General features: G+C 41.3%; 2 protein-coding genes and 1 pseudogene across 3 annotated transcripts; 1 reads left to right on the top strand and 2 right to left on the bottom strand.

Annotated features, from left to right (window-relative positions):
* The window catches only part of LOC132975123 (tubulin beta-1 chain-like), a 543,950-nt pseudogene extending 533,819 nt beyond the window's left edge, over window positions 1-10,131 (top strand).
* A 3,491-nt stretch (window positions 10,132-13,622) lies between these two features.
* Window positions 13,623-15,400, bottom strand: LOC132975111 (cystatin-like). The gene is made up of 3 exons (XM_061039418.1): window positions 15,108-15,400; window positions 14,092-14,214; window positions 13,623-13,968 (listed from the first exon to the last, which is right to left on the bottom strand). Exons 1-3 carry the CDS (start codon window positions 15,315-15,317, stop codon window positions 13,894-13,896), a joined length of 408 nt encoding a protein of 135 aa, XP_060895401.1. The 5' UTR covers window positions 15,318-15,400; the 3' UTR covers window positions 13,623-13,893.
* Window positions 15,401-19,457: 4,057 nt separating this feature from the next.
* On the bottom strand, window positions 19,458-26,039 carry LOC132975112 (glycine N-acyltransferase-like). Of its 2 annotated transcripts, XM_061039421.1 has the most exons (7): window positions 24,816-26,039; window positions 24,385-24,753; window positions 23,581-23,691; window positions 23,395-23,503; window positions 21,643-21,769; window positions 21,081-21,210; window positions 19,458-20,996 (listed from the first exon to the last, which is right to left on the bottom strand). In XM_061039421.1, exons 2-7 carry the CDS (start codon window positions 24,682-24,684, stop codon window positions 20,811-20,813), a joined length of 963 nt encoding a protein of 320 aa, XP_060895404.1. In that variant the 5' UTR covers window positions 24,685-24,753; window positions 24,816-26,039; the 3' UTR covers window positions 19,458-20,810. The 2 variants fall into 2 exon arrangements, with proteins under 2 accessions (XP_060895404.1, XP_060895402.1); XM_061039419.1 differs by having other exon boundaries at window positions 19,458-21,210.
* Between the last annotated feature and the right edge of the window lie 134 nt (window positions 26,040-26,173).

Below are 26,173 nucleotides of genomic sequence, written 5' to 3' on the forward strand. Positions count from 1 at the left end.
GTGAGGGACGGCTGCGCGTACATTTTCACAGAGACATGGCTGAACGAACGCATCCCAGACTCCGCCGTTCAGCTTGAACAATTCACATGCTACCGTTCGGACAGAATCCTTATTAAAGGAGGAAAGAAGAAAGGTGGTGGAGTCTGTGTTTACATCAGTGATGCTTGGTGTCGAGATGCTGCTGTGGTATGTAAACACTGTTCACCGCTGGCAGAGTTTATGATCATAAAGTGCCGTCCTTTCTATCAACCGAGAGAGATAACAGCTACCTTGCTGGTCTTTGTGTATATTCCCCCCACCACCAACAACGCTGATAGAATCGACGCACTTTGGGAACTTTACAACGCCATCAGTGAGCAACAGACAGCCCACCCAGACGGATTTTTCATCATCGCTGGGGATTTTAACCACGCAAATCTCAAGACGGTTTTACCCCACTTCCACCAACACGTGACCTTTCCCACAAGAGAAGGTAACATTCTGGACATGATTTACACATCAGTTAAAGGTGCTTACAAAGCTTCACCCCTCCCCCACATCGGCCACTCTGACCATATCAGTGTAATGCTAATGCCAGCTTACAGACCCAGGGTTAAAGTCACCAAACCAGTTCTGAAGCAGGTATGTGGGGGCCTCTGCTGCACTACAAGACTGCTTTGATACCACAGACTGGGAGATGTTTAAGCAGGCAGCCACCTACAACAACCACACAGACATTGAGGAGTACTCTGACACTGTTACCTCCTACATAAGCAAATGCATTGCTGATGTCACCACCACCAGAACCATCACCACCCGGGCTAACCAGAAGCCATGGCTGACAGGAGAGGTACGCAGGCTACTGAGGGCCAGGAACACCGCCTTCAGAGCTGGGGACGCAGCCTGCCTGAGAACAGCGAGGGTCAACCTGTCCCGTGGCATCAGGAAAGCCAAACGCAGCTACACACTAAAAATAACCGGACACTTCAAGGACAGCAGAGACGCGCAGAGCCTGTGGCGTGGTATCCAGACCATCACGGACTACAAACCCGTGCCACAGACCTGTGACAGCAACACCTCTCTGCTGAACAACCTCAACAGCTTCTTTGCCGGGTTTGAAGCACACAACAGCATGCCCCCACAGAAGACCACCCCCCCTCCCCACGACCAGACCCTGTGCCTGACTGCAGCCAGCGTGAAGAGAACCTTCTCCAAGATCAACACCCGCAAGGCTGCAGGTCCAGACAACATTCCTGGCCGTGTGCTGAAGGACTGTGCAGAGGAGCTCAACGATGTCTTCACGGACATTTTCAACGCTTCTCTGAGTCAGGCAGTTGTTCCGTCGTGCTTCAAAGCCACCACCATCATACCTGTTCCAAAGAAGCCCTCACCATCCACTTTCAATGACTATCGACCCATTGCACTGACCCCCATCGCCATGAAGTGCTTTGAAAGGTTAGTCATGGCCCACATCAAATCCACCCTCCCCGCCACCCTGGACCCCTACCAGTTTGCATACCGAGGTAACAGATCCACAGAGGATGCTATCTGTTCTGCTCTTCACCCAGCCCTCACCCACCTGGACACCAAAAACTCATACGTCAGAATGCTGTTCATAGACTTCAGTTCATCATTCAACACCATCATCCCTCAGCAGCTGATCGGCAAACTGGACCAGCTGGGGCTCAGCACCTCCCTGTGCAACTGGCTGCTGGACTTCCTCAGCGAGAGGCCTCAGACAGTGCGGGTCGGCGGCAGCACATCAAAAACCACCGTCATGAGCACTGGGGCCCCCCAAGGTTCTGTGCTCAGCCCCCTGCTCTTCACGCTGCTGACCCACGACTGCGCTCCATCCTTCAGCAGCAACCACATTTTGAAATTTGCGGATGACACAACAGTGGTTGGTCTCATCTCCAACAACGATGAGACGCACTACAGGATGGAGGTCAGCCAACTGGCCACGTGGTGCAGAGACAACAACCTCTTCCTGAACGTCGACAAGACCAAGGAGGTTGTTGTCGACTTCCGGAGAGTCCCCACTCCTAAACCCCCACTGACCATCGACGGTGCTGCTGTGGCGAGAGTGAGCAACACCAAGTTCCTGGTGGTTCACATCAGTGAGGATCTCTCCTGGACAATCAACACCACATCACTGGCCAAGAGTCCCAGCAGCGCCTTTACTTCCTCCGCAAGCTGAAGAGAGCACGAGCCCCCCCAACCATCATGTGCTCCTTCTACAGAGGCACCATCGAGAGCATCCTGACCAGCTGCATCACTGTGTGGTTTGGGAGCTGCACTGCTGCCAACCGCAAGACCCTGCAGCGCACAGTGAAGGCTGCTGAACGGATTATCGGTGTCCCACTCCCCTCTCTTCTGGACCTCTACGGTACCCGCCTCACCCGCAAAGCAACCAGCATTGTGCGTGACCCCACCCACCCCTCACACAGCCTCTTCAGCCTCCTGCCATCGGGGAGACGGTACCGCAGCCTGCGGGCCGGCTCCACCAGACTGGGAAACAGCTTCTTCCACCAAGCTGTCAGGAAGCTTAACTCTCTCCCCTCTCTTCCTTCCCTCCCCTCTGCCCCCACGAACACTGGACGTTGAAACCCCCTCCCGTTTGCCACCAAGAACTCTGGACTAATAACTCTGAAGCTAACTATTCAAAAGTACACTCAGTTTACTGCACATTGCACATATTGCACAAGTTTACTTTTTCTTAAAGTTGTATTTTATTTACCATTTTGCACAATTTAGAATTTATTACTGTAAATATTATTTATCTTATTTTTACCTCATTTTATTTTATCTTATTTTACCGTATTTTGGTTGTATTGCACCGCGGGACGGAGACAAACACAATTTCGATTCCACTGTATGTCTGGCATATTTTGAAATTAACAATAAAGTTGACTTTGACTTTGACTTTGACTTTGACTTTGACCTGAACCTCCATCCATTTATACCACTTTTGGTTGCGGGGCCTGGAGCTGATCTGAGCATCATTGGTCGAGAGGCGGGGTTACACCTCTCACCTCGTCTCGTCTCGTCCCACGTTGACCCTTCTCGTCTTGTCTCTTGGTAGCATTGGTTAAAGCATTGGTATCCAACCTGGGGCCTGGGACCCCCTAGGGGAGGTAGCCAAAGATCTCTTGTCGTCTGAATTAAATTCACACATATCATGATATCCCGATATATTTCAGATAATCCAGATTTGCTGAAGTGGACTCTGTGGCACTAGGAGTCATCGAGCGTGCACGCTGCACGCTGCATGCTGCACGCCTTTATCCCTCGTGCTGCCATGGAGCATTTTTAATGATATCAAGAGCCACGAGTTTGTCCTGAATCTTAGATATCAGGGGTTTCTGGTGTGCTTTCAAGGTGAGGAGGTTGGCCCATGGTTGGTCATCAGGAAGGAAAGGATAATGTGGAGAAAAAAAAGAGTAGAGGTACGATGTCCAATTGAAAAGTAGAGAAAAAGATGTGATGGAGGTCAATGAAAGTCTGAAGAGGAAGAGAAAGTATGAAGGTAGATATGTTGCAAAATGTGAGAGCTTGTAGAATGAGATGTGAGAGCTCTCACATGTCATTCTACAAGCTCTCACATCACATTCTACAAGCTCTCACATGTCATTTTACAAGCTCTCACATGTCATTCTACAAGCTCTCACATCACATTCTACAAGCTCTCACATGTCATTTTACAAGCTCTCACATGTCATTTTACAAGCTCTCACATGTCATTCTACAAGCTCTCACATCACATTCTACAAGCGCTCACATGTCATTCTACAAGCTCTCACATGTCATTCTACAAGCGCTTACATTTTGCAACATATCTACCTTCATAACTGGTTCCCCCCGACACGGGGGAGAGTGTTCATGTCACCAGCCCGAAGGACAGACACTTTTCAGTGTGGAGGGGAGGAGCAGTGCTTGCCAACCTGCCCACCTTCAGCTCCGCATGGATCAGTCAGGAAGAATACGAGGAGTACGGACCGCAGATCATCTTCAGGAAATCCTTCTGAGATGAACTCTGAGTAATGTACTGATTAACTTTTTACTACACAAAGTGCAATATACAAACAGCCCGAAAACAGTGCCATGGACCGGTCCTCCTTTAATATTTATCTGTCTTGTATGTATTTACGGCTTTAAACCTGCAGTCGGTGTGGATCCTGACTAGTGTGCTCTTACCTATCACCTGAGCTGCTACTGACCCGCTGCACACTCTTAAGCTATTTGCTCGAGGTTCCAGGCTCTTTGCTCTAAGTCCTGTTGCTAAGAGCCACAAACATGGCATGGATGAAATTTATATTTATGCCCTTAAAATGTTGTCCGTCAATGTTACTGTTCATTAAGCGTCTTAAACTGTGTCTAAACTTTCCCAAGTTGGGTTCTATTTTTGTGTCCCATCAATTAATAAGCAAAAGTTTAAAGTATAGAAATGTTTGTGTTTAAGAGACAAGAATTGAAGCTGGCCTTTAATTGATGTCTGCCAATTATTTTTTCCAAAATAAGCGATTGAGGGACAAAGATAAATCACTCAACGTGCTGACTATATAATGAAATATCAAATATATATTTATACAAAAATGTAAACAGTTGGTGTAACAGTTTGACCTTAATGTGTGCGACATGGTGCAAGTTGGATTTTGAATCAGTGCAGCTGTGCAGTGTTCACAATCTAAAATATTGGATAGAAACACCATTAAATGATCTTAAGATGTATTATTAGGACCACTTTTCTCAAACTTGTTTTCTGGATTTTATGTTCCATTTTTTTCCCCTTAAATATCAAGAAAATATTTGCTTGTAATGTTATGTCTTTTTCCCCCTCACACGTATCATAACATTACAGCTTTAGAAGATGTTTGCACATATAGGAACATTTTTAATTTCTTGCAGATGAGATAAAGTGGTTCCCTCTTTTGGTTAAAGATCATTGTACATGCAAGTTTGTTGTTTCTGCAGGAGTGTGAACCGGAGGGGAGAGACGTGTTGATTTGTGGGATATGAAGTTTGTTTACTAGTAAACATGCAGCTGAGTCATTGTAAATTTAATGGTTATTTTCCAGCTGAAGAGCCCTTTGGTCAGCCTGTCTTTTGTTGTGTTCATGGTGTAAGATGTGAAGTGCGGTATTTGAGTGCTAATACCTCTCATGTCTGTAGAATAAGCAGATGAAGTTGATGCTACTGCTGCAGGAACAGTTTTTGTTTGATCATTTTTTTCTATTTGAGTGATGTGTCTTATAAATTATTTCCTGAGTTTTGTTTAGAATTGTTAAAAGTTGTGTGCATGTTTTTTTCTTCTCTTTCACAGTAGTGGTCATTACTTGTGAAGGGTGTTGCCAAATCTGCTGTATTTATCTCTTTACCATGAAACCTTGAAGACCCCTTAAGCCAACTTGTATATAAATATTAAGTTTACTTTTTGAATGTGGAGTTTTTGCATTGAATTATTTTTGTTTGCATGTAATTAAGTTGCTCTTTTTCTGCATGTTTTCCTCTGTGTGCTTGCTTGTCTTTGTATTTTGCTTTTTAAAAGGCAAAGGGGGGTTGTCATGTGACCTAAAGCTCAGCTCTGAAGTGGGAATCCCCATTAAATGTGACTGTAGTGTTTTCAGTTCGAGCCTCGTGTAAAGGCCAGGATGAACAGCTCAGTCTGCCTCGTTTACTGGCTTCATTTGAAAGAAACCGTCTTCTTTGTCCCCTAAATGTACTGCAACAGTCTGGACTGAGTCTTGCAACTTTTTATGTGATGTCTGTTTTTATAATAAATATTTTAATCATCACTCTTTTGTGTTGTCACTCATTCTTGAAAGATATCAAAAATAGTGGGGTTAATACAGACAATTATTTTCTGAGTAATTCCACGTGTTGTAGTCTTAGCAGGAAATAAAAGGTGAATATTCCAGAAACTAGGGAATTACTACTCTCCTGTTACATGCTTTTTATATATTGGTACAATAAAGCATCAAACACAGTTTTAAAGTCTCTTGCTGCTCTCCAAATTAAATATGTAGTCCTGTTTTCAAAACCCCATATTTTTTTCTTTAAAAAAACATTAATTCTGCTTACAATATTAGTGTCTTGATGATAATCAGTTTCTTTTTACGAGGTTAAGTTATTGTCGTAACCTTCGATACACCAGAAGGTCCTTACTTTATTTCAAAATAAAAGCAGTCACACAGCAAGTGAAGATCTCTCAGTTTAAGACAATGTTTAATAATGTGTGTGTAATTTTATTTTTTAATATATAGATTTACATATATACAGTACATACACTGTATATATATTATAGCACTTAATTAAAACCCAAGTTATAAGTAGGCTACATAAAAACTATAAAATCGTCATGAATCAAAAAAAGTTATCACAGTCAAAGTGAAAAATTAATTAATACAGTTTAAAATATAAAGATATATTTTCACTATAGATGTACATTTTTTATTTAATAAATGGTTCTGTTCTTTTTAGCTGTTAAATATTTTTTTAATATCTAGTAGACCAACAGTGTATTTTTGTTTTAAATATTTAAAATTGACTCGACGTTTTATAATTAGATACAGTCAAAATAGTTTATTAAGATTAGCTGATCGATGAGTTTTATTTTTACACGCTTGCATGTAAAATAATATATATATACATATATATTTATATATATGTATATATATAATAATATTTACAGTCGATGGCTTGCATGCGGCTGTGAAATGAATTAAATCTGTTGTCGGTGTCGCATTTCTTTTCCGCCATCATGAGGGACGTAGGCCAACGTCATGGCCAACGTCGACATATTAGACGGTAGTCATACGTTTGACACGAATGTGATTGACAGACACACTGGACCAATAGTGGAGAAGACAGGGACGATTTTATTGGTCTAAATCTGTTCGGTGTACGTCAATCATAAAGAAATGAGCCAACCAACGTTCGAGCTGAGGGGTAGAGGGCGGGGCTCAGCTGTAGTATAAAACAAATGGTTGTGCCGTTGGTACACGCTAACAGATACTTTAAGTCATTCATTGAAGCACTCAGTCTACCGAAGAAAAACAAAAGGAGGGAACTTGTGCATCTCCAGGCCGGTCAGTGCGGAAACCAGATTGGTGCCAAGGTTAGTACAGCTTTTTATGTTATTTGTGCGGTTGAAATCGATGTATTTTATAAAAGGAACGCCGCGTCCTCTGTGCTTTTGTGAACGTTTAATCCAAACCTAAAATCTCAAGAGCTGCCCTTATGGGTTGTGATGTGTCGAATTGTAACAAATATAAATCTATTTTACATAATTTACAAATCTAATAAATTGTGTTAAACCGTTAGATATCAGTTAACCACTGGGGATGATTAAAATCATTATTTTCATCAATGAGCGTTTTCTCTCGTCTTGGGCTGTAATGTAAATTGAACAAAGGTCTGCGTGTTTATGATTAAAACAGTTGTGACCATGTTGGCGATTAATGACGTAGCTAGTCGCAGCCAATCGGCGATGAGGCCGCGCGCGCGTTCTGCTGAACGGCGGGAAGTTGTAGTTGAACAATTATCTAATTCATAAGAGCAACCCATCCGGGTACTTTGCCCAAACGATGCCGGCCCCTCCCCTTTCTGGGTGAAATCATTCCATCTGAATTACCGATTTAAAGTCTTAAAAAATGAAAACTGTACTTTCAAACGGAAAGAACGAGCCTAAATCTGATGAGCAGTGATGTAAACATTTAAAATATGACATTTCTGAACAGAGATCGGCATCATAACGGTATAAAATTAACCATGTATGTGAGTGTCTGTTCAATCTCTCTCTGTCAAACGAGTCATCAGAGGAAACTGACTTTAAACACCTGATGAGTCATTATTAACCGAGTTACCTGAGAGGGATCTTTATTTTTAAATAATATTTATTTGTAATAGTTTCTAACAGTGTTCATAGCTGTAATGGAGAGGTTACAGACGTTTACATAAACTGTTGAGTTATCAGGTGATTTAGAATAACACATGTAAAGTCACCTGGATGATATTAAAACATTTCGTATTCATACGTGAGTGTAAATATGATGAGTGGGGCGAGACGAGGTGTTATATCGAGCTAGAGAACTTTTTATTGACATTTATTTTTCAGTAAGAGGATTTGGTGTAGTGTTCCTTCGTTTCGAGACATTTTCACCAACATATTTATGTGATGTGACAGTTGAAACGTTGTTAATACGTTAGTGAATGAATGTGTGAAGAATCTGTTGACAGACTTCTTCTGTCACAGAGCGATCGCTGCTTTAAAGCAGGAACATGACAAAGGTCCCACAATTTACCACTTTAATCCTCTGTAGTTTCAGCCCAAACACACAGAGCTCTTCTTTTACCCTCCGGTGTCCTTTGTAAATCAAAACCCGATACTAAATTGTGTTGAAGTACAAAAAGCTTCGCAATCGCGTTTAATCGCACGGCTTCCAGTGTTTTCTAATCTACCGCCGAAACATTCTCAGGGCTTGTTTTCACCCAAACGGGGGCGTGGTCACTCTGGCGAGCCGGAAGTGACGTTCAACTGCGCTTATGAATCAACCTCCATAGAACTGCTACATCAGCTTTAAAAATGAAAGAAACCGATACATAATGACCTGCATCCACTTTCCATTACTGCCTACTCATTCCCCTGTCACATGTTTATGTTTTATCAGCCAACAATGTCTTCATACATTTTATTATATTTCAGTTTTGGGAGGTGATCAGTGATGAGCACGGCGTTGACCCAACTGGCACATACCACAGTGACAGTGACCTGCAGCTTGACAGGATCAATGTCTACTACAATGAGGCCACAGGTAAGGTTGAATTAGATGTTTTAATAGGCATACAATTTTTGGCTATTTTGTGAACATTACCCTCACGTCCTATATGCTTCTTGAAGGTGGTAAATATGTTCCCCGTGCTGTGCTGGTGGATCTGGAGCCCGGAACCATGGACTCTGTGAGATCCGGACCCTTCGGCCAGGTCTTCAGGCCAGACAACTTTGTTTTTGGTAATTGTTAATTTGTCCTTACATTCCTTCTCTACTAGCTACTTCTCATTTTGCATTTAAGTACTGTTAATCTTAATTCCCTTTTCCTCTTCTAGGCCAGAGTGGTGCTGGCAACAACTGGGCCAAAGGTCACTACACGGAGGGTGCAGAGCTGGTGGACTCTGTCCTGGATGTAGTGAGGAAGGAGGCAGAGAGCTGTGACTGCCTGCAGGGCTTCCAGCTCACACACACACTCTCTTGGTGGTGGTACTGGCTCTGGGATGGGCACACTGCTCATCAGCAAAATCCGTGAAGAGTACCCCGACCGTATTATGAAGACCTACAGCGTGGTGCCCTCACCCAAAGTATCAGACACAGTCGTTGAGCCGTACAACGCCACACTGTCAGTCCACCAGCTTGTAGAAAACACAGACGAAACCTTCTGTATTGACAACGAGGCTCTGTATGACATCTGTTTCCGCACCCTTAAACTTACAACCCCCTTCATATGGTGACCTCAACCACCTCGTCTCTGCCACCATGAGCGGCGTTACCACCTGCCTCAGGTTCCCCGGACAGCTCAATGCCGACCTGAGGAAGCTGGCTGTAAACATGGTGCCATTCCCTCGTCTGCACTTTTTCATGCCAGGCTTCGCTCCCCTCACAAGCCGAGGCAGCCAGCAGTACAGGTCCCTCACTGAACCAGAGCTCACCCAGCAGATGTTCAACACAAAGAACATGATGGCTGCCTGCGACCCACGTCACGGCCGCTACCTGACAGTGGCCGCTATCTTCCGTGGCCGCATGTCCATGAAGGAGGTGGATGAACAGATGCTGAACGTGCAGAACAAAAACAGCAGCTACTTCGTTGAATGGATCCCCAACAACGTGAAGACCGCTGTCTGTGACATTCCTCCCCGTGGCCTCAAGATGGCTGCCACGTTCATCGGCAACAGCACAGCCATCCAGGAGCTGTTCAAGCGCATCTCTGAGCAGTTCACAGCTCAGACCTGGTGTCAGAGTACCAGCAGTACCAGGATGCCACCGCCGAGGAGGAGGGAGAGTTTGAGGAGGAAGGCGAGGAGGAGCTTGCCTAAACCTGAACTTGTCCAAAGCTTTGCTGGCAAATCTGCCATGAAAATGTAACGTTCCAAGTGTTTTCCAGTTTTCAGTGTTCTGTCTGCTGTTCATGTCAATAAAAGTTTCTTCTGCATTTTTGAAGTCTTAATGTGTTTAATAGTATTCACAGGCTACTTTCAAATTAATGAGATATAACTATGAAGTCAAAGTATTTATTAGAGTAGAGGCTCTACACTAGATAAGGTGTAGTTGCATGGCTGGTGTTTTGACAGAAATACAGAAGTAAACAAACATTTAAAATCTGTTATAATGTGACTTAAATGAAAAGTAGTAAGATCATGATGGAGATTCTGGATATAAATGTGGTTCATTCAATGTTTTGTTCTTATTTTTATTCATTGTAGATAAATGCTGCTAAAATTTAGACAAGGAGCACATATATACATAATTACACAAATTAATTAAATGTAATAAAATGATTAAATTACAAGCTGAAAGGAAAGTGTTCATCAGATATCACATGCAGTGTTTGAATTCCACTGATAGTTTGAAGGTAACATATTGATTATCCAGCTTCTTACTAATAAAATGATGCATCTTAAACCACCTCTGCAGACATTTCCATACTGTCGCTCAGTCTCTGACAGTTCCTGGTTGTGGTCGGTAGGTGGCAGTGTTGGCTAAACCACTCTCTTCCAAACGCAGTAGGTCAGGATGCTCACAGCCAAGGCCAGCAGAGTCCAACAGCACACCTTCTTCACCTGGCTCTCCAAGCCCTGCTTCGCTCCAAAGCGGGACACAAAGCCGCTCTGTCAACAACAAACAAGTAGATTGAACTCTCAATGAACACAGACATGTACTGTAATCATTCAGATTTCTAAGGAACACATTTTAACCTGAATTCTTACTTTAAATCAGAAAGATTGTTGATACAACTCGGATTAAAAAGTCTCAAGAAACCTGTATTTTACAGTTATGATTTTACCCAATTAGTTTGTAGATCTCTAAACACATTTAGGACAGCTGTTTGTGTTGTTACTGAATATACTAAACACTTAATAAAAGAATCTGAATGTTCTCTACATGTTAGTGTGCTCCTGCAGCAGCAGCTCAACAGATATGACTGATTAACATTTTTATCAAAAATAGATCATTGTGGGAAAAAGCAGATTCAAGTTACATGAAAAAAACATGCAGACATTCTCTGGGGCGGCATTAAACCTTCAAGCTAAAGCTAATGTTCCTGTACCTATACACAACATCCTTGCCTTTTGGGTTATACTTTCTTTTTTACAAAGGTTTATTTCTTTATGTCTTTATTTGAGAGACAGGGCAGTGGGAGATAGAGTAAGAAATCAGGGCGAGAGAGTGGGGAACAACACACCGCAGGTCGGATTCAAGCCCAGGACTGTAGACTCTGTACATGGGGCGTGTTGATGAACCACTGTGCTACCGGCGCCCCTCTTTTGGTTATTCATAGACCTCTACTCTTCTTTATGAGACAGTAAGCTTGTGTTTTTGTTTTACACCTTATAACAACAGACCATTTTCTCTGTACATGAGAATCATTTTACTCCTAATCTCCTGAAAATCCCAGTGTAGCCTATTTTGAAAAATGAATGACAGACGATTAGAATGTGTGTATTTAGGCTACATGACACGATCTGAATGCTTTTCCCGTGATACCGGCGAGAGCTGCAGGCTAAGGCTTTCAGAGATCATCTGGGATTTAGTCTATAGCCTACGAAAAATAATAAATAGGCCTAGTCCGGGCTAGCCCAGAGTCTGCACTGGGCTACTGAATAAAAAACACAAATGCTTAGCTCGATTAATAAAGTCATAACTAAGACATCTGCTGAAAAACAATATTTTTCCATTTAGTCTAAAAATGAGCCTAGTGAAATGAAAGTTCTACTTCCACAAGAGTGACTTTAAGCTGATAACACTGAGTGTCCTCTCCGCTCCTTTACAGCTGCTGAGAAATATTCTAATGAACTTCATCATTGAAAAGTCCGAAAGTCGAAATGCATTGAAACAAGATAGATTTTTTCATTTGCTAAATTAACAACACAGTTTTTTCTGACGAAATTTACGTTATTGCCTTTTAAAACATTGTAAATGTGCTCACAATAAAGTTTATTTATTATTATTTATTTAAAGCTGCGCCGTCCTACTCCTTAAACTTCATGAACTTGCCACTTTAACGTGAAAACACTGACGTTCAAACTCCAATTGTTTGGCCGTTTTCCGATACAGCAGTCGTGTCTCATATCAGTTTCTTGTGAGGAGGCTGAACGTTGTGTCGATCTGGACCAGAAGCCGGTTTCCCCCTGATGCTGATTCCACAAGTTTGAATTTGTGAGCAACACTTTGAATTGCCTTGTTGTCATAATGCACCTTACGAATAAACTTGCCTATCTGAAACGTGTCGACTATTTATTTTAAAGTTTTAAAAACTTTTTGGGGTTCATATATTTAATCTATGTATCTACTAAAGTATGTTCACAATAGCTAAAGTTCTTAAAAAGTGTCTGTTTTCATGTTCTGTCGCTCCATGCACCGGCTCTCTTCTGACTCTCTCTCTAAGGCTCTGAAGTGCCCACGTTCAGAGTCCCCACGTGTGCCAAGTCTCATCTGATTGGTCGGCCTGTCGGCTCTGCCGTAATTGGTCAGTCGCTCAGCACGGTTCTCGGAAATGTCCCGCCCCTTTTACCACATTGGGAATGCAGCCACTTTGGCTCCGAGGGGAGCATAAACATTAGCACCTTAGCACTGCTGTGCTACCGCAGGCTACGGCATATCGTGGGCGTGCTACAGAAGTTAACGGGCGTGCAACATGAGCTGCTGGGCTTACCACAACGAGCCAATGGGCTTAGATCAGTGATCTCACACTGACAAGACGTCACACTGGCAAAACAATTTCGAGGGGGGCTAGAACCGAGCGTTACATGCAGCTAATGCTACAGCTAACAGGAGGACGTAGGAGAAGCTGCATTTACGCTGACTTTGAATTTTTGCACATAGATGTGACTAAACATGCACAGGACACTTGGAAAACACACTAAAGAGAATATAAAACCAGAAAAAGCAGAATATGGGACCTTTAAGAAAAAGCAGAAATGTGGGTTTTTAATACCAACGCCTTACCTCTCTTGCCACCATAAAATGTGTTAGTCGAGATGGCGCCGCTCATTACAAAGACCAGATTGTCCTCTACAGGGCCCAACAGGTTTTAGAAATATCCTTTGGAGATTCATGTCCCACACAGAGGACAAACATAAATTGCTGGGTTGAAGGACTATAGTCCACACATAGGCGTTCTTTTTTAACGTAGCTTTCTCTCTGTGTTTTGTCCTTTGGTATGCAAAATGCATTTTAGGTCGCTGAAAATGTACATTTGGAAAACTCCTTCCAGGGTGAAGATTTTCAGGAACTCTGTTTATGTATAGATGAGGAAATATTTGTAATGTGACACTCTCCTGCATTTTACATCAGTGTGCAACATGTTCACTAACGTTTACATGAGATTTACGTATATATGTGACCTTTAATACCCAGACACATCGACACAATCACATGCTGTTAAAATGTGTTTAATTTTTAAACATTGTGTGTTTCATGAGGTAATTTTGATGATAATGCATTACAAAGTTATTTCACTAAAAGTGAAATCTGAAACACAGACTTTTAAAAGATGATCACATTTACAGTCGTAAACAGTTTACAAAGATAAGAAGCCATTTGAAATGAAACAGCTCTTGTGCTTTATCTAAAGGAATTCTAAATCTTTAAGGAGATTGTGCTACAATGTGGGAGCCCTGAATGATTTTCCTGCGTTGGTTTTCTTCTTAGCAGGTCTGCATAAACTGTTTGCCGGTCGAGGTCCAGGGTCTGACCCACACCGTGAATGAGCATTGGTAAGGCTGAGGAAGGAGAGCACATTTTATATATGAATCATCATTTTATCAGTATAAACAGTTTAATAAATATACAAACCAAAAGAAGGCATTTTCTAAAAGCCACGGTCAGGTCCCTCAAGTCTTTACCTTAGCTTCATCTGGGTCCGTATGGACGACACACAATCCATTCCCATTGTCTTTTGCATCCACTTTCAGGCACTGGGTCCTCCCCATATTCACAGTGAAGAAGTACTTGACACCTTGAACCACCTGTGAGGACAAGAGGGCGGGTCAAGGAAATACAGATCATAGTTAACCTCAGTAGAAACTCTACTGCAGATGAAAAACAAAATCTCAATTAACAGCCACTGAAATCAAGCCAACTTGATAAATGACATTTTAATTTACTCTGTTTTTGGGTTTTAACTTTAGGAGTTGGAGCTGGTTTGATAGGGCAGGGCGTGGGATCATATGTTTGTATTCAAAGGAACAACATTTCACTAAATGCAAAAACATTTAACTTAATGCGCAATAAAACAAAACTTATTAATTATCTCAACATGGAAAAATATTTTATAGAACTTAAAAAATGTTTAAAGAAACAAAAGAATATTTCATGAAATGTTAAAAAAAAACAAAAAAAAAACATGAAAACATCTCGTGAAATGTTTCACCAAAAGCGAAGAAACAAAGTTCACGAGAGGTTGTTTTTGTGTCCCATTAAATATTTTTGTCTTTCACTAATTCCCTTTTTTTGCTGTTCTTGAAATGTTTTTGCGTTTAGTGACTTTCAGGGCCTTCTGTAATGCTGCGTTCAGGTGCCCCTCGGATGGTGCCAGATTCATGTGCATTCTACAAAGTTTTCTGAAAGTCGTTTTTTCGATATGTCCGACACCACGTGAATGCAGCAGTTCGCTTGCATATTTCGTTAGTGCGTAGGCCTCCTACAGCAGCCTGCTAGTTGAGAGTTTAGAGACAGGGAGGGTCATGCCCCATGAGGGATTTAGAAGTGAGTATACCCTGAGACTGAAAAAGAAGTGCGTCACACCACTGACAGAGACCACACCTGATATCCGGCTTGTCTCCAGGTGTGTGAATGTTCACAGAACTGTAACAAACTCGAGTTTGTCAACAGCCACAGATCTAAGGGAAGCCTTACTCACCTGTTTCTCGGCCATTATCACCTCCTGCGGCATGGTGTAGTACATGTCGTTACTCTTCTTGTTGTGTTCTTCCACCGCAGACTTCAGAAGTTCTCGAGCCTCCACATCTTGGTTGAGATCTATTTCATCGCGACCACCAACCACTCCCCCAGCCCCAACCCCGACGGAGAAAAGCGCCCCAAGAACAAGAAACACCAACTTCCACATCATGTTTCTGTCACCACTGATCTACTGCAACGACTCTATGCCTTGATGTTTTTCCTCCTTGTTATAGGCTGATGTTAATGCATCTACATCACAGCTGTTGTTTTGGGCTTGGTGTGGCACACCTCGCAGGTAATTCAATATTGTTGCACCTGTCTACCAAGTGTCACCACTGCGGTCAAGTCAGCCGCTCCTCCAGTTTACATGGTGAAGTGAGCCGCCCCTAAATTTGAAGTTCTCACGTATTCTGATCTTTATGGTAAATGCTCCGGACTGCAGAGCGAGCAGGAGTAACAGACAGAGAGAGCGAGTCCGTTATTAATCTCCTTTTCCAGGCAAAAGTGATAAATGCCGAAGTCTTACCATAAAACTGACTATGAGATACACGTGTATGAAACGGGAGCAAACAAAATACTGTTCAGGGAATAGCTTCAGAGGTCGGTGAAATTAGTTTGAGAATAATACTGCGAGTCTGCGGTAACTTCTTCCATAAGTAGACAATGACTCTGATATGGTTGGACTTAGTACTTCGTAGACTACATGCACAGGTACTATGACACAGCTCTCTGCAGTGTTTTGAAGGTGACAGATTACAAGACATCAAAGTCAGAAAAAAAAGACTCTGTAACATGACATATAAGGGACTTTGACAGTGGATTTCTCAAAAAGTACACAGTAAAAGTACTTCATAGTACCTGTGCATGTAGTCTAAGAAGTACTGTTGTTTTGGCCTGGGTGTGGCACACCTCGTTGCACCTGTCTAGCAAGTGTCACCGGTCCTCTCAGGTATGTATGCTGCATTCAGGTGCTGCTCGTGTGGTCCCAGTTTCTAAGTTGGGAAGTCGTTCTTGAGCAGGTGTTCATGAGCATTTTACAACTCGGAAACTCGTTTTTCCGGTTTGTCCGAATCCACATGAATGCAGCATAACAGCCGAGGAATGCATCCCCTCTATCTGCAAAACTTGCCAAACTGAGAAAACCATTTTTTTGTGTGTTTTTTGTTTGCACAGCGCAAGTATAAAATTATATTTAACAAACCAATTGTATGATTGATTAGATGAAAGTGAAGTGAATTTCAAACATAGTAATCTGAACTTCAGGTTAACCATTTCAGTTTTACCGCTAAAACTGCACTTTGCCTTTGTTTTACTGCTGAATAATTATAAGGCCAAACACTGATGGGCTGCACTAACTAACAATTGTTAATGGGTTTTAATGTAATTGAGTTGACAAACAAGATGTATATTATTTTCCACTCATAAAATATCATTTATGTTTGTATGTTTGGGTATGTGAGCAACAATTCATATGAACTGAACAATTGATTCAAATTAATGAATTAATGAATTAACACTGAATGCAACACATGAATGCATTTGTAGTGTAATTAAATTATTAAGATGTTATATCTTTATTTAACCTCGTATTTAAGAAGGGGCACCACTTCCTGTTAAAGGAAGAAAATAACTTTAACTGTATAAGTTAATTCATTAATCAGTCAGTTTCATATCTTGAAAGAAGTAAGTTCTGGAAATGTTAAACAAGAAAACACACGGACAAAGTCCTGAATTTTATGTGTAAAATGTAATATAAAAAGGGGTAAACAATAATGTATAGATGAAACAGATAAAGAATATGATTATTATGATCAGGATGATGCAATTATAATGTATGTGTGACACACCGAAATGTGTTGTCACATTTTGTTACTGTATTTGGTTATTTTGTATGAATATTATACAAACGTATCTGTGTTTTGGTTAAAGAAGTTATTTTGAAGCTGTTCCTGGATATGCCACAAGGGGGCAGCACCTCCCCTGCTGAGCTGTTTATCGTCTTTGCTGCGCTCTGCTTCAGTCTGGCAGAAGCGAGAGAAGAGTGAACAACTACAGTCGACTCAGTGTGTTTTCTTTGTCTTTTACAGGTTAGTAATTGAAGTTTAAAACACAGAACTTGCACAATATGATGCAGATTTAATCCCACTTAAAGTTCTATTGGTTCTATAACACTTTGTGGGTCTTATGTTTGTAAAGAGAGTAAAAACGGTTTTGAGTGCTAGCATGCTAAGAAAAGTGCCTCGTGCATGACCGTAACTTTCAGTTTCAATTCCCTTCTGATTTTCAGTTGGTTAAAAACGCTCATGATACTGTGTAAAATAAATAAATAGATCATTCATTCTGTTTATGTACAAAAGTAAGATTGTTGCATCAGTTAAATGTTATTTGCTTATCTGGTAGGTCTGTCAGTTAATATGGGTTTTTCCCATTGAAAAGAGGCAAAATGGTAGTTTAGGTAATTTTACCATAATGAGCTTGTATTTACATGGATGTTAATTTGAACAGTAAAATTAGATTTTGTATTTAGTGAATTAATCGGAGTGTCTGAAATACACTTAAAGAAGTAACATATTTTGTATGTTTTGGTATTTAAACATTTGTTTAATAAAAGTCTGGCAGAAGCGAGAGAAGAGTGAACAACTACAGTCGACTCAGTGTGTGCTCTTTGTCTTTTACAGACATACTTTAAGCTGTAAGCAGGTTCCATCCCGTACCCGTTACATATGGTGACATTATATATTTAGTAATGAGATAAGACGCGGTATTGTTTGAATGACTTAATCAGAAAATGGTCAAAAAGAAAAAGTTGATAAAGGAATTTTGGGATTCTATTTGGATTTAAGAGGAGGAGGGCTCTGAATAGACACGACTCAAGACTCAATCTTCCAACACCCCTTGCCACCAGCAGTCTTACTGTGAGATGTGTTCAATTGAACTCCGCCGGCTGGTCCCGTGTTTCAGTCTCTGGCAAGCGGTTCTTTTCAGGCCCAGAGAGGTCCACGGGCCAGATTAGATGCCTTAACAACTTTGTCGGAGTATGCAGCTGGGATGGAGATTGTACGTCGGTTCAGCCGTCGTCTCAGAAGCTCCAAGAGGATCCAACAGGAAAAAATATTCAAGAGTCTTTTGATACGTCCATTTCCAATTCAGATTAACCGGATGGCCATCTTGATGAATCCAAACTAAGGAATTGGCGTTCAAAATTGAAGAGCACAGACTTTGGAGAAGAAAGTTCAGCAGAGACTCGTCTCTACGGCACAAACTTAAAAGAAGTGATTCGGACCGAAGTCCGAAGAGAAGCGAGCAAGAGCTGAAGCTCTAAACTTCAAGAAACCAAAACTAAAAAGAACCCAAAGATCTGAGCTCAGTGTGAACTCTTATCAGCTGGATGGGAGGAGGGGGGTCTGCAGGAGAAGAGGGGTGCCGCCCACGGGTGACTCCCATTCTGACTGGAGGACAATCGTTTAAACTAAACCGAGTTTACTCGATAAGATTAAGAATAAGAATCTAAACATATATACGTCACCATACATTCATTTTGATATTATTTCTATCAGATCCACGTTGCTGTAGGTTCACGTCATATATTTAGACAAACATTTCTATCAGATTCATGTTGAGATGAAAATCACACCATCTGGGAACATCCTCAGTTAATCCCATCCTGTAGGTGAACAAAAACATGTTATACAGTCAACATTCTTAATAAGACATATTAATAAAGTAGGAAAATAAGTTGGTGTCTTTAAATAACACCTTCTATAGCTAATATCAAAGAGTATGCTTTATAACACGTCTAAATGTATAATTATGAAGGTTACGTATTCATGGATATTCTAACACTAGATGGCAATAGCGCTCCACATCAAATTCCTATTAAACATAATATAACTCTTATTCCTGTTCTGAAGATCAGATTGAGTTTAAAAAGATGATTATAATACATTCAATGTGACAATTACAAATATCTAGATGAAGAAAGACATAAATGTTCATTTGATGCAGAATTGAACGCTGTGTTTTAATTCAGTTCTTCAGCAGTCCTTCAACAGATGGTCAATTTTACGACTTTGCAGAGACTGGTTTCGGTCACAGTTCATGTCTTTGGGGTCAATTCGTAGATAGCAGAGTGTTCTGTTTCCGCTCGATTGTTTATTCCAGGTGTTGTAAAAGTTCATAACATCCTGTCTGAGAGGGAGACTTAAATCATTGATCAGTTCCTTTGTTCCTTGGTAAAAGTAATGTTAATCCACAGTCCTGAGTCCTGCAGGAAGAGAGGCTGTAAACGTGACTGCTGATAACGGCTACACGTTCTACGAGACACATGTGACACACATGTAATTATAGAACAGTTTTATCAGCCTGGGCATCAATTACCAAAATGTACTCCTGGCTGTGAGAGATATAAACATAACTTTTGCATCTTTTTGAGATTTCAAAAGTGCTCGATAAACAGAAACCACCACTGTTCTCTCTCTTCCACTTGCAGCAGTCGTTGGATACAAATATTACTTTAAGATCTGTAGATTTATTTTTACTTCAGCTTGTCTACTTTTGGCGAGTGTAGTGGCTATTTGTCCAAAAACAAAAATCTAAATAAACTAATATCAAAAATAATCAAATGACCACTGATGCACCATGGGGGATGTGATGTACGCAGGCAAAAGAAATCCAATGTCCATGCAAGAGATCTGCTGTTGTTTGGTGGTTTATTTAAAGAAAGCAAACAAAAGAACAAAGAAAGTCGTGGCTCCTGCTGCCCACCCAGGTGCATGCTGGTCCTCTACCTGCCTCTTACTTAAATAACCTCTGGTGCCCACAGTGTTACCCAAACACCTAACAAAAATACTAATGCAAAACTAAATTTACTAAACGAACAACTAGCAAAAGAAAATATTACCCAACGATCTATTCTAAATAAAGAAAACATGTAGAATAATTAAATAAACAACAACACCCAAATATTAGTAAACTAAATACCAAAACTAATTCTAACCACTTCCCACATTTCTTGGATCCATGAAAATCACATCAACGCGTTGGGCCATTTGTCCTCTTGCTCACAAAATCATCATTTAGCCACCAACTCTTAATTTAAGCCCTTGAAATGAGCACCCAATAGGGAGACATTGTCCCCTTTTTCTTATTGTCTGACTGCATTTAAGCAGTCTTTATGCAGTATCTTCTACTTGTTCTACCACTTCTACTACTGTTTCTTCATCTTCTACTAATCCTTTTACTTCTTCTACTTCTTGTTCTTCTGCTTTTACTACTTTTTATTCTTCTACTACTACTCTTCTTCTACTATTTCCTCTTCTTCTTCATCTTCCACTAACCCTTCAGCTGTTTCTGCTGATTCTGCTTCATTCAGCAGTGTTTTGCAAAACATTTCAGCGGTCGGCATTCCCACACATTTTCCGCAGGTAAATGCAAATTGTCTAGTTATTATTGTGAATACGTTCAAGGCAAAACAGTGTCGTCTTAGAATCGTCTTTGATTGCAGCAGTGTCTTTTTTTATGTTATTTATTACCTGATGAGACCTCCACCATAAAAAAAAAACATCCTGCTCTGACAGACATGTGTGAACAAGCACCTCAGGAACATTTCAGGGGCATTCTATCTGAAATAGAGCATGTGTGAAAACAGCTAATAACCAGTTATTCAAAGCTCATTGAACCCCATCCATGCAGTCTTGAATGAGGGCGCCTCAGTGAAGCCCAGCTTTGTAAAGAGCCTGTGGGAGAGCGTGTTCTCCTCCTCGATGAAGGTGTACACCGGGTACCCCTCAGCGTGGAGCCTCCTCGCCATGCTGCAGATCAGGACTTTGGCATAACCTTTCCCTCTGTGCTCTGGCAGCGTGTACAGCATGCCCATGGCACAGTAATCATACACCAGGATCCAGGACACGGGCTGACCTTCGTCATCCAGCACGCAGCAGGAGGGGAAGTTTGTTATAATGTTCCGAATCATAACGAGAGCCTCGTCGCTATTTGAAAACTTCCACGTCTGATTCACCAAGCTGACGTGCGACTCGTCCAGAGAGCTGAGTGACATCCCCGAGCTGAAGAAGAAGAACAGAGCAGATTAAAGCTGAGCTCAGGCTACAACTGGAAACTTTAAAAAATGTTGTTCCTTCATGCAAATGAGAAGAAACTCTACAAATAAAGTCTGTATTCATTTTCATTTTGTTAATCATGTGCTATTTCCACCTGCGAGCCAAGCTTACAGGTGCAGCTCATCAGACTGATGTCAGTGAGCTACACTCAAACTTACTCAACTTCCACCCAATGTTTACTGAGCTATGGGTTATTTTAGTCTGTGCTGCACATTCTGTTCATGCACTCCTGTTTCTTCATGTGAAACAGTGTAACACATGTGGTGGCCTGTCCAGAGAACCTGTCCTCTAACTGGATTTTCAAGTTTTGGTTGCCTCAAGACATTTCATGAATGCACCTACAAAGTAAAAAAAATCCTCCAGATAATCTGGCAATACCTGTCTATATCAGGGAGCTTGGAAACGTCCTCCAGTATCTTCACTTGACATACGGCCAGCTCTCGTCCGGGCGCTTCTTTTTCTGATGCCACTGCTTTGAATAACCCGATGTGGCGATGATCGAATCCTTGGACAGAATCATGCAGATAATAATTAAATTTACAGAAAAGAGCATTTTTAAAAAGTGTGTCAACCCTGCTTTGTTTTTGTCTTTCTTTAAGTCTCCTACAAGTCATTTATCAGACACTTATATCTAAAGCGACGTACATCAGAGAGTACGAAACAAAACAGCAAACAGCTTTAAGTCTAATCGAACAAACAGGTGCTGACAGGAAGTGACCACAGGTGCTGACAGGAAGTGACCAGAGGCAGAGCACGACATGGACAGCTGTTCTTGAGAGTTATAATCAGCATCAAAATCATCCTAAAAATCATCATCATCATTAAGTTAGTAGGTATTCATAAAGAGCTGGGTCTTTAGCTTTTTCTTAAAGGTGCAGAGGGACTCTGCAGATCACATGGAGTTTGGAAGTTCATTCCACCACCGGGGGGCGACAGAGGAGAAGAGTCTAGTCAGAGACTTAGGACCCTGTTGTGAAGGTTGGATCAGACGCCTTTCATTGGCAGAGTGTAGTGGGCGGGAGGGAGTGTAGACCTGGATAAGAGAGTTAAAGTAAGGAGGAGATGTTTTTGTCGCTGTTTTGTAAGCGAGCAGCAGAGTTTTAAATTTGATGGGAGCAGTAACTGGGAGCCAGTGGAGGGAGATGAACAGCAGAGTGACTTCGTTTTCACATGACGGCCCTTTAATCAGTCACATACTACGATGACAGCAGGTTACTTATCTCTGCACTTTGACTCTTTGTGGTGCAGAAAGATGAAGTGAGATCGTGCCAGGCCTTTCTCAGATCACTTCATGATATCTCCAAACAATAGAAGGACTTTGAACACAATAAAGTGCAGAACTTTAAAAACGAATTTACACCTTCAGGGCGGTGAAGAAGATAAATCGTCACACAGACAATCAGATTTCTGGGTTTATTCTCAGTTATTTTCTATCATTGACTTATGCAGGAATTATTCTTATTTTCAAACATAAATGTAAAAGTTCCATATTCTCTTCAGCCAGTTTCAATAAGTCTCAGAGCTCCTCAAAACATGTGTGTGAAGTTTCTTGTTCTAAATCCACTCTGATCCTGTATTTGATCATGTCTATAAACCCCTCTATTTCAGCCCTGCTCAGAACAGGCTGTTTCTGTGTCTGTAGCTTTAAATATGTAAATGAGCTGTGTCTGACCACGCCCCCTCTCTGGAAGGTGCTTGGGTGTACTCGGTGCTTCCTCGCTCCATGTCCTATTGTTTACGGTGAGAAGGCAGACTGAGAGGGCAGAACAAACACCTAGCTGTGGGAGTGTCACCCACCTGGGGGAGGGGCTACTGCCCTTTGTGATGTCATGAAGGGAAAATCTCCAAACAGCCTGTTTGAGCACACATTTTCTGAAAAGTGGAGCAGGCAGAAGACGGAGAGGATGAACTTTTCTCATCATTGGGGGGTTTGTAGACAGACTAGAGACACATGTTAGAGTTAGAGGAACATGGGGAAGAGGATTTTGAATATGTGACCTTTAAGAGTTTAGGGCTTCAGTACATTAATAACATCTTCATAAAAGAAATGTGGTTGGAGTAGGAGAGATTAAAAAGTAAGTGAACTGATGTCAGATAATTGAGACAATTCAAAGAATAAAATGCTCTCACCAAGACAGAGGAACCTGGTCCAATCGATGACGGACGACTTCCTGATGGTTTCTTCAAGACTGGTTTTATCATTTGCAAAAATATGAATGTCTTTGAAGAGGTCGCCCTTCTGTAAGAAACATGATATTCATGCATGCTGTGTGATCTTATATTTAACAAACATATTCAGGCAGCTTCTGTGATTACCTCTCTACATGTTGGTCTGCAGATAAGGACGTTAAAGTCAGGCCATCTGTCCACAAACACCGCCAAAGGATCTGAACGGACTCGGTTCCTGTGCATCAAAAAACCGTAAACCTGCAACATAGAAACAACAAGTTACTCTTACATCCAATAAATAGTTTGATCAGATATGAAGAAAGTCAAACCACAGACTGTAAATATGAATGTTTGAAGTCTGAGTGACGTCACCCCTCTGTTCCTGCAGGGGGCGCTGGAGTCCCATCGATGATAAGATTCAAGATTCAAGATTTTTATCTGTCATGCTCATACAGATGTTTAGTGAAATGTAAAGACTGTTCCGCAAGGGCATGCAATAAACACTCAAATTACTAATACACATATATACAGTAAAATAGAATATACTGTAAAATTTAAAAAAAGAATTATTTGAATATACAAAATATAAAATATAGAATAATGTAAACAGTGTAAAGTGTCAGTGTGTAAAGTGTCCAGGGTGTCAAAGTGCAATGTGCAGATCATTTTAACGTCTTTGTTGGCGAATTAACGGTTTAGTGAGTTACTCTTTTTGGTTACTTGTGCCTATTTCTGAGTTTAAAACATCTACCAAATAAATAAAATATTCTGGGACAATTGCACTTTATATTTTCAGATTATTTAATGTATCTGCAGCCGAGAGAATCACATGTAACCACCATAAACAGGAACACATACCTCTTCTGATTCATGTTTAAATGTTGTACTTGAACACATCGTTGGATATGAGTTATATAAACTAAATAAGATTATATTTAATCAGACACACACCGGCAGTGAGCGAGGTAAATATCTCCTCAGCTCAGTCTCTGACACTTTCAGCTGCTCCTCGCTCAGCTCCATCGTCACTGGACAGAAAAGTTTGAATCCCGTTTGGAATAAAAAGAAAAACCCAAAAGTAGTTATTCCTGTTCCTCGAGCTGCTCCCTCCACTCTCACTCTCCTGCACGAGTGAGGTGACGTCACGCCCACAGCTGAATGAAGGGGTGAAGCACCCTCCGTGGGGTGAAGTCTCAAGTGCATGGAGGAACTTCTTCTTCTTCTTGTAAATTTTCCGGCAGTCAGACACATCTAGGCGTATCACTGCCCTCCACAGGTTGACGGGAACTAAGTCATTCTACAAAAGCATAACTTCAGATTCTTGAAAACAATTTTGTAGCATGTAGGATCTCAGACTACATCAGTATCTTCTTTTAAATCACTTTTAAAAACACATTTTTATCGTAAGGCCTTCTTATAATCCTCGTTTCATCCAGGATGTTTTATTTGTTTTACTGTTAACTTTAACCAATCTCTGTCTCGGTTGTTTCTCTTTTCTCTGTTCATTGGATGATTGCTGCACTGTTGTTTTATTTTTCATGCTTTTAATAGGATTTTATTTTTGTGTATTTGACTGTTGGGATTTTTTCTTTTTTCTGTAAAGCACTTTGTGACGTTGGTTTTGATAAGTGCTTTATAAATAAACTTTATTATTATTATATTATTATTATCTGTAGAAAATGAATAACTGCTTTTGTAATCAAGTGGTGGTTCTCATATTGACCAAGCAATGTTTTAACTGAAAAACAAAGTTATCCCCACGTCAGACAATCTTTTGAATAATGCCTTTCTTTGTAAGGTGTCATTTTTTTATATTCTGTGTATAACTGTTTCAGGACTTCCACATTCACACAGTCCACTGGGATGTTTTCCTACAGTGTGTAAACATTGGTTTAACCCACAGTGACCCAGCCTCAGTCCAGTTACTTTGACTGCATCTCTCGAGTTTCCAGCATAACTGACAGACTTCCTAATCAATGATTAAAATTGGAGCTTCTTCTTCTTCGTTTGTTTTTAAAGGCTGTTGGCTTCCAAAGAGTTGCATTACCGCCTACCTCTGGATTTGTAGTAACACTACAGTTACCTTTTATTAACTGAATTCCATCAGCAGACAATAAAAAGTTCTACACTTGAACCTGAGAATAAACTACACTAATGATTATATATTTTGGATATAGCTGCTTTGTGAAATAAAACAACCTGTCTTTGAAAAGGGAGTACAGCAAGAAGCAGAAAAGTCTGTATTTTTCTGAATCTTTGTCACTCTGTTGTTGTGAGACGATGTTGTTCCGGTCTTGACCGCAGCCTCAGCGTTCCCGGTGTTTCCCCCCCCCCCCCCCCCCCCCCGTCCCTCTTGTGTCTGTCTGTGAGGCGGGCGTGGCTCATCACTCTCCAGTCCTGCCTCCTCGTTACCAGGTCAAGCCGCTTCTCCTCCTCCTCCTCCTTGCTTCCCATCCACAGTCCAGCCTGCATGTTTTTCAACATTGTGTTGAATCAGAAGTCTACAACAGCAGTCGTTTCCGAGCGATGCTCCCGGCAGAAAAATCCGACCACAGCAGAACTATCGGCGGTGAGCTTTGTCGCGGTGCAAAGTCGGTAAACAAAGTTCAATCTGAGTTGGAGTCAGATGGTGGAATAGATCTCAGAGTGTGCCCAAAGACTTGTCCTCTGTCTTAACTAACCGTCAATTATCTGAGAGAGAAATTTCTTCCAAAAAATATAAGAAATGCTCGTTCTCTGA

The sequence above is a fragment of the Labrus mixtus genome, chromosome 6, assembly GCF_963584025.1.
Source record: "Labrus mixtus chromosome 6, fLabMix1.1, whole genome shotgun sequence".
NCBI lineage: Eukaryota > Metazoa > Chordata > Actinopteri > Labriformes > Labridae > Labrus > Labrus mixtus.